This window comes from Thamnophis elegans, chromosome 12, assembly GCF_009769535.1.
Source record: "Thamnophis elegans isolate rThaEle1 chromosome 12, rThaEle1.pri, whole genome shotgun sequence".
NCBI lineage: Eukaryota > Metazoa > Chordata > Lepidosauria > Squamata > Colubridae > Thamnophis > Thamnophis elegans.
The window spans coordinates 884,624-900,056 of NC_045552.1; the positions used below are offsets into that span (position 1 = coordinate 884,624).

The 15,433-nt window shown below is 47.8% G+C and overlaps 1 protein-coding gene across 1 annotated transcript; it reads right to left on the reverse strand.

Moving 5' to 3' along the window:
- Nucleotides 1–2,415: 2,415 nt before the first annotated feature.
- Nucleotides 2,416–13,459, reverse strand: GMFG (glia maturation factor gamma). Its single transcript, XM_032227139.1, has 7 exons — nt 13,238–13,459; nt 11,931–12,027; nt 10,755–10,804; nt 5,833–5,882; nt 4,029–4,111; nt 3,290–3,363; nt 2,416–2,921 (listed from the first exon to the last, which is right to left on the reverse strand). Exons 1-7 carry the CDS (start codon nt 13,442–13,444, stop codon nt 2,850–2,852), a joined length of 633 nt encoding a protein of 210 aa, XP_032083030.1. The 5' UTR covers nt 13,445–13,459; the 3' UTR covers nt 2,416–2,849.
- Between the last annotated feature and the right edge of the window lie 1,974 nt (nt 13,460–15,433).

Sequence of the window (15,433 nt, forward strand, 5' to 3'; positions counted from 1 at the left end):
CTGTGTGTAAGGGTGTGGGGGCCCGGGGGGGCCCCCTGGCCCCCAGCCAAAGACCCTGGGTCGCTCAGCCTGCCCTGTGGCGGAGGGGGCTCCTCTTGGCAGAAACAGCCGTGTCCCATTCTCCTGCAGTCGCAAGCAGATCATCCCTCCCTTCTTCCCCCAGAGTAAAAAAAAAAAACCCATCATCGTGGCCGCTGCCACCACCAAAATACTCTACAGGCTGTCCTCGGTTTACAACCATTCATTTAGCGACCATTCAAATTTACAACAGCACTGAAAAAAGGGGACTTATGGCCATTTTTCGTACTTACCGTTCGTTGCACCATCTCCGGGGTCACGTGATCAAAATTCAGACGCTCGGCAACTGACTATCGTTTATGACGGTTGCAGTTTATGACGGGGTGATGTGATTCCCCCTTTTGCGACCTTCGGACGAGCAAAGTCAAGGGATTCGCTGGACTGCTGCTTAACAACGTAACAACTGCCGTGATACAACTCAACCATTGTGGCCAAGAAAGTTCGTAAAATGGGGCAAAACTCGTGTAACAAATATCTTGCTTAGCCACAGAAATTTTGGGCTCAACTGCGGTCGTAAGTTGAGGACTGCCTGTACGCAGCCCCCCCCCTCCTCCTTGACATCCAAGGACAACTGCTTTGCGCCCCCTGCTGCCTGGCACCAGCATTGCAGGCCCCCTTTGGCAGGAGAGCTTCTCAGCTGGGCGAGGGGGAAAAATCAGGAGGCGGACACCCCCCCCCCCAAACAATCTGAGATCCTGCCCTTCAGGGAGGGAGGGGGCACCTCAGGTCCCCTCTGTCCTTCCAATCTGCCAAACCAATTTCCAGGCCCGGCCGTTGGAATAATCGCTCCTCCGATGAAACTGGCAGATTGAAAGGGATCCCCTCTGTCTCAATAAATCAAGCGATAAGCCCCCCCCCAGACCCCCCGAGGATCTCCCCCTCCCTCAGTGAAGAGGCCAAAAGGATGGTAGATGTATAGAACAGTGTTTCTCAACCTTGGCAACTTGAAGATGTCTGGACTTCAACTCCCAGAATTCTCCAGCCAGCATTCGCTGGCTGGGGAATTCTGGGAGTTGAAGTCCAGACATCTTCAAGTTGCCAAGGTTGAGAAACACTGGTATAGAACACAGCATTTCCCAGCCTTTGGAGGAAGAAATCAAACCGCTAGGCTTTAATAACCCCCGGCAGCCAAGGACGCTGCGTGAAGTCTTCATTCTCAAACTTCCTTTCACTTTCCAATTTTCCCCCAACTTCCCTCTACAGGACAAGAATGTCTGCAAAATCTCGGAAGAAACATATAGATTTTCCATCAGAACAAATGAACATTTAAGCTCAGCCGCCAAGGTTAATTTCTACAAACCAGTCTCCCTCAAGCTTGGCGGCTTTTAACATCTGCAAGAAAGCCAACCGAGCTCAGAGAACACAAGGATGCCACAGTCCTCCTCCTCCTCCCTTCTTCTCTGCAAACCCATCCTGTTCTCTCATTGATCACGTTACCTAGTTGGGTCACGAAGCGTCTGCAAGAAAACCACCCAGTCTCAGAGAGCACCCAGGGCCCTTCAGTTCACACCTGAGCTACCACAACCTCACCTGCGTAAGTGCCACACAGGGGCGACCCTCTCCCTGTCAGAGCAGCTCTTTCGAGGGCAAAGAGCTTTTGCCCCCCCCCCCTCGAATGGTATGGTTGTTGTGTGCTTTTAAATTGTGTATTGTTTTGTTCGTCTTTTTTATCCCTTATCTGTACCCCCTTTCCCTGACTTGGATTGTGAGCCGCCCTGAGTCCCCTTTGGGGAAAAGGGCGGCATATAAGTGCAATAAATTCAATTCAATTCAATCTGAGCCGTCTGCCGAGAGAGTGGAGCGAGTTAGGTTTAGGTTCCATTTTATTGATATGCTGCCCTATTCCCAGCGGGACTCAGGGCGGTTCACAAACCCAAGAGGGGAAGGGAAACACAAGAACTACAAATACAAGCCTTTAAAATAACCAACAGGCACACACACAATCGAGAGGGGAAGGGAACTCATCGACCCCAGGCCTGCCGACACAGCCAGGTTTTAACGGCTTTTCGGAAGGCCTGGAGAGAGGTGAGGGTCCGAATCTCGGCGGGGAGCTCGTTCCAAGAGTGTCTCACAACCCTGGAAGGCTTTGAACAACTGCACTTATCCCTCCCACCATCAAAAGGCTTTGACACCCCCCCCCCCACTCCATCACCCCATTGCAGGACTGGGTGTCCACTCTACCTCTCCGGACCCTGACCAGTCTCCCGGCCTTCCGTAAAGCCGTCAAGACCTGGCTGTTGATTGATATCCAGCCCCGTTTAGATGGAATGGGTGACATGAATTTTAATACTGCATTTTTATTTTTTATCTCTATTTTTTTAAAAATTAAACGTTTCTTGTCTGTTGTGAGCCGCCCAGAGTCCCTAGGGGAGTGGGCGGCATACAAATTCTAATAAACTTGAAACTCGAACTCTCCAGCGGGCAGAAGGTGCCCTCGGGTGGCGAACGGCTGCACTGCAAGGGAGAACGGCCAGCACGGTGGAGACCCTTCCTCTCTGGCAGAGTGCCAAGCCAAAAGGGCACGTCTTGGAAACTTCAGGGAGGCCCAAAGGCGACAAGTTCAGAGAAGAAGTAGAATCAGCCAGTTTTATTCTCAGACATTTCGGTTGCCAGCAAAACGCTGATGGGGCAAAACGGGTGACGGAGAGGCAGCTTCTGCTATGCGCATCCTGTGGCGGTGTCTCGAGAGGGGAAGGGAGGGGAGGGGCAGGCTCTGGCAGAGGCTGGGGGGGGTTAAGTGGGCACTTGGTCTTCTCCGAGTGACCCCGGGTTTAACGGAAAAAAGCCAGCCGCTCTTTGAGCCACTGTTCCGTCAGCTCTTCTGTGGAACGGATCTCAAAGACCTGGGGGGGAAAGAAAAATTGCCGCCCACGTTAATAATTCAAGGCGGGATATGTGACTCTGCCGCACGCTACATATAAATGGGACGTTTGACAAAAATTGAAATCCAAGGGAGGAGAAAATAAACTCAACACCGAGACTCACCGAGAATGCGGAGCGATCGGCAGCGGGGGAAAAAAAGCGAGGAGAATAAAAATCTTGGTAATTATATTCTACAAATCAGCAGCCGTTAAAAAAAGGAGATGGTTAAAAAAAAAAGAATTTCCTCCCCCCCAAGCCAGAAGAGTCAAAAGGAATGGCAGAATGGTAAACAGTAAATAAAAATAATAATAATAATAATAATAATAATAATAATATCAGGATTAAATACCTTTGTGAGCTCAGCTGCCTGAACCAGCCTGTTTTTGCTCCCAGCGTACATCATCTGCTGTTCCGGCTTGCACCCTGGGTGGAAGGGAGAGGGAAGCACGGTTTATTTGCAATTAGCGTTCATTCTCTGAGTCAGAAGGCCTTGCGACGGGCGGCATAATTCATGGGCACTCAAGGAGATGGGATTGATTGAGCTAGGGAGAGCCCCCCCCCCTGCCCCACTCAGATTGGACAATCTTGAATCACTCAGATGCTGGACCACGGAATTCTCTCAATCAGAATAGAGCTGGAAGGGACCTTGGAGGTCTTCCAGTCCAACCCCTGGCTCAAGCAGGAGACCCTCTATCAGGGGTGTCCAAACTTGGGAACTTTTAAGACTTGTGGACTTCAATTCCCAGAATTCCCCAGCCAGCTGGCTGGGGAATTCTGGGAGTTGAAGTCCACAAGTCTTAAAGTTCCCAAGTTTGGACACCCCTGCCCTATATCATTTCTGTCCAGTCTCTTCTTAAAAACCTCCAGCGCACGCTGGCTGGGGAATTCTGGGAGTTGAAGTCCACAATTCTGAAAAGTTCCCAAGTTCGGAGACCCCGTGCTATGAGGGATCCAAGTCCACCTCCATTAAAAACCACGTGTCGCCATGTGTGAGCAGGCGGGCAATATACATTTCCTAAAATGAATGAATAAATGAACCAGCGCCCCCCCCCTTAAGTACCCTGGTTGAGACGGGGACTGGGTCTTACCCGCCGGACTGGAGAAGATGAAGCAAAGTGGGTAAGAGATGCGCCCATCGTCGTGCGTGTATCTGTAGCTGTAGACGATGAATGTGGAGACACAGTCAAGGAAACAACGGGGAATCTCACAGCCAGCCAAGAGGACCCACAGGGGCTCTGGGAAGCCTAACGTTTCATCCTTCCGTTCTGAGGGGTCCTTTTTGGGGGGGTGCTTTCTTTTAAGTGCGCAGCCCTTCACCAATCTGACCTGGCCTGTAGCCGAGGTGGAGCAGTGGTTAGAGTGCAGTACTGCAGGCTACTTTAGCTGACTGCTAGTTCAGCGGTTCAAATCTCACCGGCTCAGGGTTGACCCAGCCTTCCATCCTTCCGAGGTGGGTAAAATGAGGACCCGGATTGTTGTTGGGGCCAATATGCTGACTCTGTAAACCGCTTAGAGAGGGCTGAAAGCCCTATGAAGCGGTATATAAGTCTAACTGCTATTGCTATTTGCAGAATAACCCTGATTGGCTTCCTGGTGGGAAACACGTTTTGTTCCCTTACCGCCTAACCTTCTCTCTCTTCCCCTTGCTGAAAATCTTCAGGAGTGAAGGATCCATTTCTCCTTTCAACTATTCGCCTCTTTATGGACGCTTTAATCCTCTCCTCGTTACATGGACATCATCACCGCCTTGGGCAAGGCTGTGTCCACCACCCCGCTCCCGTGTTCTGCTGGCTTGGATGTATGGCCGAGGCAGAGCGGGGAAGGGAGTTCGCCCGCTTATGTGGCTATATGTTTTGGGACACGATGGACAGCTAACACTGTTTGCCTGATGTCCAGCAGTGAGTAACACGGGTCAGACCGATCTGGGCAGGGAGCTCCTGGGTGACCATTAAGACGGCAGCACAGGAATAAAGAAAACTCCCACAGGGGGAGGCCTCGACTTACGGCCCCAACTGGGCCCGGCTGTTAAGTCAGTTTTGCCCCACTTTACGGCCTTTCTGGCCACAGTTGTTAAGTGAATCCCTTGCAGTTAGTCACACACTTGTGAAGTGAATCTGGCTTCCCCATTGCTTGTCGGACGGTCGCAAAAGGGGATCACGTGACCCCCCCTCAGGGTGTTGCGACCGTCATAAGTATGAACCTGTTGCCAAGCGTCTGCATTTTGATCAGGTGGCCACAGGAATGGGCCACCTGATCCTAAGTCCTAAGTGTAAAAAAAGGGGCATAAGTTACTTTTTCTCAGTCGCTAAGTGAATTATTGTAAGTTCGGCTACCTGTCATGCTGTCAGCTCGTGGTCATCCAGATATATACAGTCCCTAATTCAGTCTTTCTCAACCTTGGCGACTTTAAGTCCTGTGGACTTCAATTCCCAGAATCCCCCAGCCAGCATAGCTGGCTGGGGGATTCTGGGAGTTGAAGTCCACAGGACTTAAAGTCGCCAAGGTTGAGAAAGACTACCCTAATTGTTCACTGAAGAAGAAGAGCAACAGAAGGCTAAATAAGGAGGATTTCAGATCAAAGGTCTATTTAGTTAATACCCCGTCTTTTCTCGAGGGGGGTGGTGGTCAGCCAGATGTTCCTGAGAAACTACAGGCGGCAATATTCATCCGCCGAAATGGCCTTCTCCCTCGACTATCCTTTAAACCTCATAGCGATTATCCTTAGAGAAGAGCCTGCTAATTAACCTGCAGATTCTGCCACCTCCTGGGAGCAAAATCCCACGGATTAATTACACCTTAGGTGAGGGAGAATAAGACAGAGCCACTTCCAAGTGTGGACAGGGAGGGAGGGGCCGAAATACACGGCGAAGATGCCAAGTAGATTCAGGATATCGGGGCTGGCGCTCAGGTAGCTCACTGCTCAGCTGCTCCAGGGAAATGTCCTGCGGAAGAGAAGAGAGGAGAAAAAGAGGCGTGACTTGCACACATAGGGGACGACTGACCCCCTAGGTGGGACTGTGTGGAAGAAGGAGGGGGGGATTCTGGGGTTGGAAGCAGGGAAGCATTTCCAAAATGTAAGCCATGCAATGTTTTCATGCAACAGTGTTGGGAGGGGCCGTGGAGGTCTTCTAGCCCAACCCTCCTCTGCTCAGGCAGGAAACCCTAGACCATTTCAGAGAAATGCTGTGCTGGATGAAGCATTCTGGGGGATTGAAGTCCACAGGTCTTAAAGCTCTTCTGCTTGAGCAGGGGGTTGTGCTAGAAGGTCCCTTCCAAGATCCCTTCCAGCCTTATGATTCTATGTTTCCAGCAGTGGTGAAATTCAATTTCTTTACCACCGGTTCTGTGGGCGTGGCGGGGTGTTGTGTGGCTTCTGGGCGTGGCGGCAGGGGAAGGATACTGCAAAATCCCCATTCCCTCCCCATTCCGGGGCCAGCCAGAGGTGGCATTTGCCGGTTCTCCCAACTACTCAAAATTTCCGCTACCTGTTGCTCCATGTTTCACCCCTGGTATTCTACCCATGTTTCCCCGAAAATAAGATCCTGTCTTATATTTTATTTGCCACCAAAAAAGGCACCAGGTCTTATTTTTGGGTGATGTCGTCCACTGACTCACCTCACTTGCACGCGTCGCCCCCCCGGCCTCCCTTTTGCCGTCCGAGGCCTTCAGGAACGTCTTCTTCTGTGGTCAGCAAGGCTTTCCTGAAGGCCTCTGCAGCCGTGACAGAGCTCAGGATCAACCCAGAGCCGAGGTGGCGCAGTGGTTAAATGCAGCACTGCAGGCCACTTCAGCTGACTGCTAGTTCTGCAGTTCGGCTGTTCAAATCCCACTAGGCTCAGGGTTGACTCAGCCTTCCATCCTTCCGAGGTGGGTGAAATGAGGACCCAGACTGTGGGGGCGATATGCTGAACCTGTAAACCGCTTAGAGAGGGCTGAAAGCCCTAGGAAGCGGTATATAAGTCTAACTGCTATTGTTATAGTCTGCAAAGGGCTTCAGGAAGGCCTGAAGAAATGGGCCAGTAGGGCAGGTGTCAAGGTGTGAGGAGCCTGGCTGCAACTGTCCAAAGGTAAATAGTTGGGTAACTCCACCACCCCCTCATCCCCACCCTAGCTTAATTTTTATCCGTGCACCCTGGAGTAGGCGGGGTCTTAATTATTGAGGGGGGGATAGGGCTTATATTGGGCGCATGTGTAAACATCAAGCCAGGACTTACTTTCGGAGTAGGTCTTATTTTTTTGGAAAACACGGTATTATACACTAGCACAGAGACAGCCCCCACCCCCCCTTGCACTAAACCCCCCCCCCCGTGGCAGGTAGGGCCCAGTAGTTCTTCCGACCCAAAGGGCAGCCTTCAGCCAGCCACCAAGCGGAGCTGCTCTGACTAAAGACCGAAAGCAGCGGAAAAGTCTCGGCAGGTGACGGTTATCATTCTGAGCCTCACATCAAAATGCCAACGTTGTGTAAAGGCTCAGCGGAGCCTCTTGACACTCCAGATAGTGGAATAAAATGGGCCATAAAATGTTGATGGCTGCTTGCAGCACTCGAGAGGAGGGGAGGGGGGGGACACGCAGGAGGAGGAGGAAGCCGCAGCAGCAGCGGCGGTGAGGCTGCTTCTCGCTCTGCAAACTCGACCTGCATCAAATCGGAGAGCCGCTGTCTTGGAAGGCTGCCTGCTCTACGTCGGGAGTCGTGAAAAAGGGGCTCAAAAGTTCTCTTCTTCATTTGTTCGACTGCGTTCGAGCTGCCTAAGCTCCGAAAAGAGCAGTGGCTGCTTACGATTGAAAGAAACTGGGCTCAAAGAGTCTAGATCAGTGTTTCTCAACCTTGGTGACTTTAAGTCCTGTGGACTTCAACTCCCAGAATCCCCCAGCCAGCATAGGGGGGATTCTGGGAGTTGAAGTCCACAGGACTTAAAGTCACCAAGGTTGAGAAACACTGGTCTAGATAAAAGAAGGGCGAGGGGTGACATGATAATAGCAGCATTCCAGTATTTGAGAGGCTGCCACAAAGAAGGGGGTGTGTGTGTCAAATTATTCTCCAAAGCCCCCGAAGGGAAGACAAGAAGCAATGGATGGAAACTAATCAAGGAGAGAAGCAACTTAGAACTATGGAGAAACTTCCTGACAGTGAGGACTATCAACCAGTGGAAGATCTTCCCTCCAGATGTTGTGGGGGCTCCATCACTGGAGGCTTGTGAGAAGAGACTGGAAATGGGGCAGGGTCTCCTGGTGGAGCAGAGGGCTGGACTAGAAGCCCTCCGAGGCCCCTTCCTGCTCTATTCTGATTAAAGAGATCAGCAGCAGCAGGGTTCCTGCCCATGTCCTCATCCTGAAACCCATCGGCTCAAGGGGAGAGGTTCCCTGCAGCCAGAGGTGCCCCCACCGGCCCTTCTCCACCCAGACTGAGCCGCAGCTGTCATAAACTCTGTGCCCGTGGGCCTTGGGGGAGCTTGGAAGTGGAGGTTGAGGAGGGCAGCCCAAGACCGTCCCAGAGTCTGACAACTTGAGAATAGGAGCCCCGGAGGGTGGGGGGGGAGGGATATGTATCAGGTTTGACGAGACGTGATAGACTTTAATGTAATTTGACCCCACATGTATACTGGTTTTTTTTTCCTTATATTTTTATTACTATTTTTTCTTTAAAACTAGGATATGTAAAGCATATTGACATGTAGCGGAAATACACCAATGAGAGGAGGAGTGGGAAACAGAAGGGAGAAGAAAGATGGGAAGAGAAGGATAGGAGAGAGGGTAAGGGGGGAAGATGAGGAGGATAAGGAGGAGTGGAATGAAGAGAGAGGAGAAGGAGAAAGGAAGGGGAAGTAGAGTAGAAAAGGATGATGGGGAGAAGAAAGGAGGTAGGAGAGAGGTAGAAGAAAGAGGTGTATAGAGAGCAGAAGAGCTAATAATGGGTTTCTACTTTTCTGGGCATTGTTGACAAGAGGAACTGACGTAATTATTATTTAATACTATATGATACAGGCTATGTATAGTATACATGTGAGTGTGTGTTATGAAAATGAAAATGGAAATAAAAAGCTTTCAATAAAAAAAATACGAAAAAAAAAAAAAGAATAGGAGCTTGAGTACAGGAGCAAGTGATTCACTTAACATCTGTGGCAACGAAGGCCGTAAAAAGGAGCAAAACTCACTTAACAACTCCCTTGCTTAGCAATGAAACGTTTGGGCTCCATTGTGATCGTAAGTCGAGGACTCCCTGTATTACAGGAGCTGATCTCAAGATAGAAGATCAATTAATATTTGGATCCCACAAGATGGGAGTAATTGTTCTTGACTCCTCACTTTCTCTGAATAATCTAAGTGGTTTAATTCTATTTGGAAGCATCTATTTTCTGCCTCATCCTACCTCTAATATTATTAAGCGCCGCTTTTTGCTTTCAGGATTCCCTCAGGACCGTTAAAATGATTTTGCATTCTGAGAAAATGAAGCTTCCCGTAGAATCCCACCGACTCCTTGCGCGTTGCAAAAAAAGCAGTGAACCAGAGACCAAATCATGAACATCTCGCTGACATGCGTGAAGATTGTAAAACATACTGAATTAAATAGGAAGGCAAACAATGCCATCAGCACATTGTTCCCCCGAGATAATAAATTTGATTTGAAATTCAATTTGCTTTTTGTCCGGGCCAGTAATTTCTAGCAAAATTTACATCCAGGAAGCCGGACTGTTTAATGGAAGAGTTGCTTTTGGAGGGGGAAAAAAAATGATGTTGCCTTCAGTCAGATTCAAACAGTGACAGCACAGGGTGGGAAGTTAGACTTTGGAGGAACTTAAATCATCTAAAGGAATGGAATGTGTATTCCTGCACATATATAAATGTACTTGCATACACACACACACAGACGTGAAAGAATGAGTGCAAATGAAAGAATAATGAAAAGAATTGTTGATTTCAGGGCCCTCGGTGAAAAAGCATTCCATCTGGGATATGATTTAGGATCTGACAGCCTTACTACCTTTCCAGTTTCCACTGGGTGGAAGGAAAAGAGCCGGCTCGTAATTTATCTTAATCCATATGTAGCTAATTCATTTTTATGCCCCAAGGCAAAGTTCCTTTATAACCTCCTCTGATTATAACCAAATACACATTTCTATGTTTTTCTAGCTTTAAAAAATTGAGTTTTTGTTTTTAGCGTATGAAATTACGCTTAAGCAGCTAGAGAACTATTCATCAGACGCAGCTGCTCTCAGGCTGCAAATTTGCACCTTATTTGATATAAAGGAGAACATTCTGGGGTTTTGGTTGATTGGGAGAGCTGTAGCTTTGTCTACCCTCTGTGGCTTGCTTTAATGCAGGGGTGTCCAATCTTGGCAACTTTTAAGACTTGTGGACTTCAACTCCCAGAATTCCCCAGCCAGCAAACACCAAGGTAGAGATTCCTGGTTTAATATGTATCATGAGTCATCTCTGCAGTTTAATTGATCTTTCTAATGTGTTTAGCAGCAACACACACACCCCCAAGACAATTCTCTGATTCTTCAACCAACATATGTTTGAAGGCTAAATCATTTGATTAATGATTGTAACCATGATTATGACCTATTATTTGCTAGTTTATATGTACACTGTGAGTTTATGCACCGGAGACGAATTCCTTGTGTGTCCAATTACACTTGGCCAATAAAGAATTCTATTTCTATTTCCATTCCATTCTATTTCTAACTGCTGCTTTAATTTACAGATTGGAATTATGGACAGGCATTTAAATACATTCAAAATATGGGTGGGCTTCTTTAAAAGGAATACCGAAGTCGTTTTAGTTTTAAAAATGAGACAAATGTTGTGCCTACCTGAAATTCCTCCTCCAGAATCACCAGTTGTCTGTCTTTGTCAACTTTCACTGATGACAGAGAGAGGAGAAAGCAATTAACAAGTTTTTCACTTCCACCGGTTCCTAGAAAACTCGCCGTCTCCGTTATCACCCATTCCTTGCCCTTCTCAAATCTTCCAGCGTGGCTGCTAGACAAGAGTGGGCACAGAGCACTAAGCTGGAAATCCTGAATTTTTTAATAGCGCTGAAGCAATCTACCGTCAGCAGGAGTAGAGCCAAGAGCTGTTTTCATATCTCCTTCACTTTATTCAAAGTGATGACAAATTCACGGATGTTAGATTGCCTATACAGCTGTCAGCAGAGGTTCAATGAACATCAAAGGCACTTTAATAGAAGGGGCATGAAATGCTGACAACATTTCAAAGCAGGGGGCTGCTGTCCTCTTCGGTTAAAAAAACACAACCACAAAGATGTACAATCATTAAAGGCATAAACACACACATACACACGCACAGAGCGCACGCACACACACACATAATCACTGAGGAAGCACAAATTCTTAAAATGCATTAGGGCAGGGGGCCTCCAACCGTGGCAACTTTTAAGACTTGTGGACTTCAACTCCCAGAATTCCTCAGCCAGCGTTGAAGTCCACAAGTCTTAAAAGTTCCCACGGTTGGCGGCCCGCCTGCATTAGGGTACAAGTGCCGCTTAGTGTTCAATTTGTGCAAAGTTTGGGCCAGGCATACACTTTTGCCCTGACGCAGGTAGTCCTCGACTTACAACAGTTAAGCCCCAAATTTATGCGGCTAAGTGAAACATTTCTTAAGTTTTGTCCCATTTTACGACTTTTCTCGCCACTGTTGTTAATCGAATCACTGCAGTTGTTAAGGTAGTCATACGGTTGTTAAGTGAATCCCACCCACCCCCATTGCCTTGGCTTGTCAGAAGGTCGCAAAAAGGGGATCACGTGGCCCCCGGGACACCGCAACCGTCATAAGTACACGCCAGTTGCCAAGCGCCTGGATTTTGATCACGTGACCACGGGGGATGCTGCAATGGTCGTGAAGTGTGAAAAATGGTCACCTTTTTTCAGTGCCGTTGTAACTTTGGTCATTAAATGAACGGTTGTAAGTCAAGGACTAGCTGTGATTGACCGAAAACTAACTTGTAACACATATAGGAAGTCACTTACTAATTAAAGCTGTGTTGTTAGTCTCCTTCTGGAAACGAAATTTCTTTAGTTTCTCGATCAGCGACGGATCCACATCACACACAACCAGGGAATCTGACTAAAGAAGGAAGAGCAAGGTGGATTTCTTCCCCACTCAGGCCTATCATGTCTCATTTCATGTTCCTGAAGGCCACGTGGGTCTCCTTCCCTCTTTGATTACATACTGCAAAGGACTGGCTATATTTTCAAAAATTTCAGGCTCGTATCCAGTAAAAAATGGGAATAGGTGACCTATGCCAGAGAGACCATAATCTTAAAACCATAATCCATTTTGCTACAGCTGAAGGTTTAGAAGTAACTATAAACTTTAATTGAAACTGGTGCTAAAATTCCCAATTTCCAGATGGGTGCATGGGGAAGGGGCGGGGGGGGGAGAGCTGGTTGCACAAGACTGCAGGATTATACGCAACGAGGCGATATTTTTCTAATGCCTTTCTGCTTTTGCAGTTCCTCATTTTCTAAAAACCACGATGTTAACGCCAAAGATTCACAAAATCTTTTTCACCTGGGTTTTGGTGCCCGCGTCCTCGTTCTGAACACGTGTGCCCCGTGTAATGGCATTTGCCTACAGTCAATCCATCAAATCTTAATTAATGGTCATAGACCAGCATATGGCTACTTGTTACAGCTTTTCTCCCAGCCTCTCCTCTGTCGCTTCGCTAGTGTAATGTTGACCTGTTAGATCTTTGGCAGCAGAAACCATGTTGCCTGCGTGCATCCTTGGTGCAACATTCACGAACACAGACATGTTTTGAACTGATTACAAATCACGAGGTTACCAGAGGTCAAGTTAACCTCATCTGCCACCCTAGTTTCTAGGACATTTTATGCCTAAATTAAATTTCTCCAGCTGCTTTTTGAAAACCTGAGGAAAGGGGCTTCTGGGGCTTCATTTCGGGACCAAACAGGCTTAAATCTTCAAGAGACGCTCTGCATCTTGGTCATAACTTAAACTCCCTTATTCCAAAACGCCCTTGTTTTGAAATGCTGATCTTTCAATCCAGCACACCGCAGCAGAGGAAGTGAAGTTTCTACCAACCGTCAACATGAGCTTCCACTGGGGCCATAACTGTTTCTCTTGAAGCTTCATTTTGAGAGATGGCAAAGAAATGGTTCCTCCAAAACCTCCCCCAGATCTGAAAAAAATAACTGACTGATGGGCAAAGGGACCCATAGAATAAATGTTTTAAAAGACCACTTTTCCAAACCTGCTAAGCCAATATTGGAAGCAAGGGCCCCACCCAGAATTAGGAATCGTTTAAGCTAACCATTCTGCCCTGCGGAGGATCTCCAGTCGTCTCTCCTCGTCTGTTGAAATCTTGCAGCTCCGAGTTCGGTGCTTTCTGCCCTGTTGTGCAGGATGTGTTGCTCTTCAGCTCGGGACACCCTCCGACAGATGCAAAGGGAAAGACAGAGACAGATGCAAAGGAAAGACAGATTGGGAGGAAGTAATTGCCGATGATGGGGTGGAGCATAGAGCAACGCCAAAGTTTTGCATTTTTACTTGCAAAAGAGGAAGGGCCACCCAGACCACAAGGTGGGAGCTTACGCTGCTGTATTTGCGAGTATTTTTCAAAGGAGGAATAGGTGCAAGGAGGCTAGGAATTAGGCTGCAGTCTTCAGCTCAATTTCAAATAAGAGTTTAGCAAAGTGAGTCCCTCAAGCAAGCGAGCCAGGATGCCGGAGGGACAGCAAATTGGTTTGACCTAGTAGAGCAAGGTTGGAAAAGTGGCGATTTTATGACCGGTAACTCCCAGAATTCCTCAGCCAGCCATGCATTCACACATCTTAAAGTTGCCAAGGTTATACAGCTGTTTTGTAGGTTTTTTAAGAAAAATACTTATTTTTAAATATTTCTGAGGAAGAGTGCTCAGAAATAAGTGTGAGGTTTTTAAGAGGGATCCAACAGACCTTGGTCAAATCACGTAGGTTCCTTTAACTCAAAGTTAGATTTAACAGATTAACAGAGTTGGAAGGGACCTTGTAGGTCATCTAGTCCAACCCCCCCCCCCCAAGCAGGAGACCATTTAGTTCCCAGAATCCTCAGTCAGTCGAATCCATACATCACAGGCGGCCAGCAGCTGAAAAATAACAAGGACGTCACCTACAGATCGGAATTGCTATATCTGTTGCTAAAATATAATCATCTTCAAACTTAAGTTATCCAAATAAACCAGTTGGCTCTCCCAAAGGTGCTTTTTTTCAAGCACTTTCTGGTTTTCCTTTTTTCTTTGAAGACGTTTCTCTTCTCATCTTCTCAGAGCTGAAGAAGCTTATTGGATGAGAAGCGAAACGTCTTCAAAGAAAAAAACCAGAAAGTCCAGTTGCCTCTTGAAAAAAAGCACCTTTGGGACAACCTTGACCCGGATGACGGAGAATCTCCATAGACCAGTGTTTCTCAACCTTGGCAACTTGAAGATGTCCGGACTTCTTCAAGTTGCCAAGGTTGAGAAACACTGCCAGACAGTTGGCTGGTTTCCCACAACCTAGGAGTCACTTTATAGGTGAGGTGAGAAGCATGTAAATTTGTGTGTGTGTGTGTGTGTGTGTGTGTGTACATAAATAAGCATGCTGAATGAAAAGCCAGCCAAGTGATCCCTAATTCCTTGGGGGAAATCCCTATTGGGTGGGGGGCAAACCCAGATTGGGCAGGTTAAGGAACTACAGATGAGCTGAAGTCCTTACAAACCCCACATACGCAGGGACACCTCGAAGGGGAAGGAAGCAACATCACAACACACGCAACAGGGGTGTCAGCCTCTGCCTTGCTGCTGTTTCGGCTGCCATTGAAACGGGGAGGGGGGGAATGGTATTTGGGAAGGGAATCATTATGCGCTGGAGGAATATTCTAGAAGCTGACCTGACCATCTCATTGCGCATGTGGAGGAAGGGAGTTTCCCGCCAAGGTTAACTGTCCGGCATTCCACCCTGGTGATGTTTTTTGAAGTTATCTCCCACCTGACAGTTGGCTGCATTATAATTGGACTATGGACTGGGGTGCCAAGGGGAGGGGATTGAATTATACATGATATTCTTTGCTTTCGTGCCTAATTAACTGTTGTCATAAAACTCCTTGTGTAGGTGTGGCGGTCACCCATGGCCCAGTGCATAACAGGGCATGCGCAGCCACGCTGAACCACACAGGAAAAAACAAACTCCTAAAGGACACAACATCCTGATAGTTCACTCTAGATGTGCCTTACCCAATGACGCCTAGGATTTGACCATATATAGACAGAACTTCACCTGAGCAGTAGATTAACAATTGTAGTTTGACAGGCTGTCTTAAATCACATGCTGATTGCTCCTCCTGCCTTTGTCCTATCTCAATAAAAGGGGCTCCCAGACCCCAATCTGGGTCGCCTCATCCCGAGAAAGCTCGTGTCCGTGTCTTTTCTCAACATTGGCCTCATGGGCGAACCACGGGTACTTCACAATTAACCAGATTCAGCTTTGCTTCGCTA